Here is a 5,360-nt window from a genome sequence, read left to right as displayed (position 1 = left end):
TAGATCTTACAATTAAATTAAAATAGACGATATAATCAAATGCTAATCCCAGATATTAACATCCTAAGAATTAAATTTTAAATCTCTCGATTATAAAATCATGTGTTTCTAACGTTGCTATGTCACAAGGACAGAATGATCAACATTATTAAAATCCGTTTTCTATGAGAGAGGAAAATTTCCTACAAAATATGATTCAAAGAATGGATCATTTTATTTATCGGTAAAAATCCTATGAACCTCAACTATTATACATATATCTATTATACAGATAGAATTCATAAGATTTCATTTATTAGCAACTCCTAGTCCAAAGGTAAATAAGAGATTGTGGTCCAAGGATACGGCTGCGAATTCAGATGAGGTTCATATTTTAATTATTTATTAGAAGGTTTAATTATTACATAGTTGTTTGAGGGCGGGATGGAACGTCTTTGTAGCCTGGTATGGACAAAAGTTGTGGTAACGCGTCGCGTCGTCATCCAAAAATTAGCGTTTCATTAAGGCGTCGCTTCAGCTGCACGACTTTCCTTTACGGCTTTACCCTTCGAAACTCGAATCCTCCAAAGAAAAGAATAACGCGGCCAAAATATCTCCTTTGTTTCTTTTTTTGGCCTTTTCCGCCAAGCAAACGCACTTTTCCCACTCTTGCGAACGGAAGCCTCCGCCGTCGTCCGCCACCTGACTCTCGTATCCTGTGAGCTCAGCCGCCGCTCGCGCCTTCTTCCTCCTCTCACGTGCCGTCGCCATCGTCAGTCTGCATCTTTCTCTGTTTCCAGTCATCTTCTGGATATATATATATTTATTTATATGTGCAAAGACTTGCGTTTTCCTCGCGTTCCATTTGCTTTCTCCGCACGCTCCGTGTTGTCTCCTCTTCCTTCCTCCCCCTTCGTCGCGATCTCGAGGCGTGAACGAAGATGGAGAAGTACGAGGTTGTGAAGGATCTCGGCGCCGGTAACTTTGGCGTCGCTCGGTTGATGAGGAACAAGGATACCAACGAGTTCGTCGCAATGAAGTACATCCCCAGAGGCCAAAAGGTGGGATTTTTTTTTTGTTTTGTTTCCGCTTCGTTTTAGTTTGGCCCCCCTTTTTATCGATTTCTCGTCGTCATCCTCGAGATTGTCGTTTCTGGGTCGCGCAGATCAATGAGAACGTTGCTAGGGAGATCATCAATCACCGGTCTCTGTGTCATCCCAACATCATTCGGTTCAAAGAGGTGCGGATTGGGCGCGCGGCGCAAGCCAAAATCCCTAATTTATTTTGGAACCCTAGCTAGAAGACGCCGTGTGTTTGAGAGCGTTTGTTTGGCATTGCAGGTGCTGCTGACGCCGACGCACCTGGCGATCGTGATGGAGTACGCCGCCGGTGGAGAGCTCTTCGAGCGCATCTGCCTCGCGGGAAGGTTCAGCGAAGACGAGGTGGGTTACCTTTCCCTGTCATTCCCTCCTTCCTATCCCTGTTTTGGCAAAATCTGCTGCTTTCTTCCACAACGTCAGCGTCACTCGCTGTCTGATTGACTTGTGGCATCGGCAGGCGAGATTTTTCTTTCAGCAGCTCATCTGCGGCGTGAGCTACTGCCATGTCATGGTAAAACTATTGCATCTTCATCGGAAAAACGTAATCTTTCTGAAAAAAAAAAATCGCTAACGAAATGGATGCCGACCTCAGCAAATTTGCCACCGGGATCTCAAACTGGAGAACACCTTGCTCGACGGCAATCCTGCGCCGCGATTGAAGATCTGCGACTTCGGCTACTCCAAGGTGACTCTTTCCATCCATCTCTCTCTCTTTTCCACCAATCAAGTCAAAGTCAAAACTATTCCGTGATAGAATTCCCTTCCTTTCACCTGCCATTTGCTTCGCGACGACAGTCGTCGGTGCTCCACTCCCGCCCCAAGTCGACGGTGGGCACGCCAGCATACATCGCCCCTGAAGTCCTCTCTCGGCGCGAGTACGACGGCAAGGTTATTTCAGTAACTCATTCAATGCGTTCCATTCTTTCTCCTCTTGCATTGATGTTAACTCAGACAGTCAGACGTAGACTAGCACAGTGCTCCGAATTGGTCGATAAGGTCTGGACCACCAATTCAGTGGTTGGTGTGATCGAATTAATATCTATGATTTTGACTTGCATTTATGCATAAATCTAGATGCCATTGTGAATCCATGAGTAATCCCTCCCTATCGTAATCCCTCCCTACGCTATCAGTTCTTAGTTGTTATACACACGTTTTACCTCATGCCTTTTCAGACTTTCCTTTCTTTTTTGTGAATTTAACAAAACAAAAAATATGCTTTTGGTGATCTTTCTAAGATTTGTTTCGAGTTCATGTCTCTATCGTCAAAGATTTGTGATTAAATTGAAAGATTATGCACTGTAAACTTCTCTATATGCTCATTGATTAATTGCTAGAGGTGAAAGAGTTCATACTACTATCACTTGTGCCATTTCACCATTGTCAGAATCATTCAAGTTTAGATTCAATTTCTCAGATGGCTGATGTATGGTCGTGCGGAGTAACACTCTATGTGATGCTGGTGGGAGCATATCCATTCGAAGACCTTGAAGATCCGAAGAACTTCAAGAAGACAATGGCGGTAATCTCTACGTGTTTCACAATGGCTAGATGCTCAAACAACAATGGATAAATTTGATGCTGAGTTTCTGTTTTTGTTTGACCGCAGAGGATAGTTTCTGTGCAATACAAAATACCAGAATATGTGCACATTTCGAGAGATTGTAGGCAACTACTCTCCAGGATACTTGTTGCTGATCCATCAAAGGTAATATACTGATTGATTCTCCAAGTCGATATACAAAGTCTCTAGTCACGAGAGAGTTTGTCTTTGTTCAGAGGATAACGATAAGTGAAATAAGGAAGCTCCCTTGGTTCTTGAAGAACTTGCCTAGGGAGCTAACAGAAGTAGCTCAATCAATGTACTACAAGAGGGATACCACCAACCTTTCCTACTCGCCCCAAAGTGGGGAGGAGATAATGAGCATTGTCGAGGAGGCAAGAAGCATCGTTCCATCGTTGTCTACGGCTTTGTCAGACTTGGGTTTTGCAAAGGAAGATGAGTTGGAGGGTGGCTTACAAATGAAACCGGAGACTAAAGAGGAAGATGAAGAAGATGATGATGATGAGTATGAGAAGAGGGTGAAGGAGGTTCATGCTAGTGGAGAATATATGCAATTGGTAAATTAAAGGGACAAAAAGAGAATGTGGAAGGGGAGAAAAAGAAGACTAATGGTATAATTCTCTTACATTACTTTTTGCTCAATCTGATCTTGTTTGTTGTTGTATTGTATGTTTGTTGCATAACTAAGTGAGAACACTCTGTAATTATTAATGTCAATAAAAAAGCCTTTTGTTTCATGCAAGTTTGGTTGTTGCAAGGGATTTCTATTATTTTTTTTTTATAATAGGTAGATAGTCTTTTTCATGATTTATCTAGTTGGTAAATTCGGAGTATAAAGTTTTATGCATTTTTAAAATGCTATGAGACAAGCACAGTAGTGGTAGTCTACTAGTATTTGTCTCTTTGATCCCTCAAAATGATTTTTATAGCTAAATATGATTTTGTTTGTTTTTTAATAAAAGTATGTTTAGTTTTTTAAGATAAGTTTATTTTAAAAAACATTTTAAAGGTTTTTATTAAAAAAATATTAATTTATGAAGAATAAATTAAGTTATTAATTATAAAAAGATATTGGGATCTCATATATTCATTACAAATATTTTTACCATTCTTATCAATTATAAACTTAGTTTTTTTTTCCAATCAATATCCTAAATTAGCTAATAGTTGGATTCTTATGGGTCTACATCATTGAATTTATTATTATTATTATTATTATTATTAGTCTTCGTAAATGCATTCCTTTTACTATTATAACTAGAAACTTTCTTGTCTACTTAACATTTATTATCCATAAATTAATGTATTTTAAAAAAAAATCAAATTTCCTTTTCTTTTAATAAATTTTAATCATATGAAAATGAATTAATATTAATATTTAACTTTTCAGTAATCTTGTGGTGAAGAATTGTTTTCTTTCTTTTAGTCTACAAAATTCAATATTCCTTACCATTCTTATGAATAAATTTGGACAGAATTATTCATAAATTTCAAAAGCTAATTTGAATCAAGAAAGCAAAGTTATTATTATTTCATATTAATTAATTAATTAAACACATGAATTTTATAATTAGATTTCACTCTCATTATTTTAATAATATTTCCCTATCAAAATGTAAATTTTAAATATTAAAAAATTAAATAATGATATTCATAAAAGACACCTTTTTATTTATTTATTTTTATCAAAAAGAATGCTCATTTGTCCAAATTACCCTTATCACTTCCCTTATTGTTGGCATAGTGCCTGTTCAAATCCCTCATTCATCCATCCTCTCTTTCGCCTTAACTTGATTGATGCAAAAAGTAATAATGTTCACACCAAGCATTATTTATCATCAGCCGCATGATACAATGAAGAGAGATAAATCATATACTAAATGATCTTCTAAGTGGAAGGATTATTTATCACACTCACGACTCAAATACTTATTTATTGATGTAAGTCTATCACTTAATACCAACTCCTCAGATAGTGGACACAATGGATACTATAATAAATGGGTGGTCATGTATTTGTGTGTGGAGGACTTCGGCGACGGAGAGAATAATCATGTGACAAAAGATGAAATCGCTCGTCCCCAGTGCCTCCACCACATCCGACCCAAGATCATCACGAGAGAGGTAAATTACAGCATCTTGAGTGAGCATGTGGCAGATGGGGTGAGTTGCACAGGGACCGAGAATTTATGCCCCGACTACCCTGAGTTTCGACCCCGCGACCTTATGTAGCAAGCATCCCACCACATACCAACTCGAATGACCTGTGGGGTCAACGGAGAGAACAATCATGAGGCAAGGTTACAAAGAGAGAGAAATAAAATAATGTTTACTTTGTAGCGAAGGAGGTGTAATCGAGCCGAGTCGAGTCGAACTCTTAAATGTTTGAGTTTAGCTCGTTTGTAATCGAACTGATCTCAAACTTTATTTAATGAATATATTCATAGTTTACGAGTTTATTCGAACTTTTATCGAGACTAAACGAACTTAATAAATATAAATTATAAATTTAAATATTCATTAAAAACTAAATTATATATTTAGAAAAAATTATAATATTTTTATTAAAATTTATAATTTTATCATAATAAATAAATTTAATATATTTATCTATATTTTTCATAAGTAGAGTGTACGATCTATAAATTCAATATCAAAGCTATTATTTTTTCATTTAAAAATTGATTCATGAGTTTAATGAATAGGTTCACAAGCTA

At 37.2% G+C, this 5,360-nt stretch overlaps 1 protein-coding gene across 2 annotated transcripts; it reads left to right on the top strand.

The window, feature by feature from the left end:
- The first annotated feature begins 572 nt into the window (after window positions 1-572).
- LOC122042314 (serine/threonine-protein kinase SAPK7-like) lies at window positions 573-3,385 on the top strand. 2 transcript variants are annotated; one of them, XM_042602352.1, is made up of 9 exons: window positions 579-1,040; window positions 1,145-1,219; window positions 1,320-1,421; window positions 1,537-1,590; window positions 1,672-1,764; window positions 1,875-1,967; window positions 2,497-2,601; window positions 2,689-2,787; window positions 2,859-3,385. In XM_042602352.1, the coding sequence occupies exons 1-9, from the start codon at window positions 921-923 to the stop codon at window positions 3,207-3,209; spliced, it is 1,092 nt and encodes a 363-aa protein (XP_042458286.1). In that variant the 5' UTR covers window positions 579-920; the 3' UTR covers window positions 3,210-3,385. The 2 variants fall into 2 exon arrangements, with proteins under 2 accessions (XP_042458287.1, XP_042458286.1); XM_042602353.1 differs by lacking the exon at window positions 1,875-1,967 and having other exon boundaries at window positions 573-1,040.
- The last annotated feature ends 1,975 nt before the right edge of the window (window positions 3,386-5,360 follow it).

The sequence above is a fragment of the Zingiber officinale genome, chromosome 2A (assembly GCF_018446385.1).
Source record: "Zingiber officinale cultivar Zhangliang chromosome 2A, Zo_v1.1, whole genome shotgun sequence".
In the NCBI taxonomy this organism is placed as follows: Eukaryota; Viridiplantae; Streptophyta; class Magnoliopsida; order Zingiberales; family Zingiberaceae; genus Zingiber; species Zingiber officinale.
Note: the sequence above shows the minus strand (reverse complement) of the source record. Positions and strands in the feature narration are given on the sequence as shown.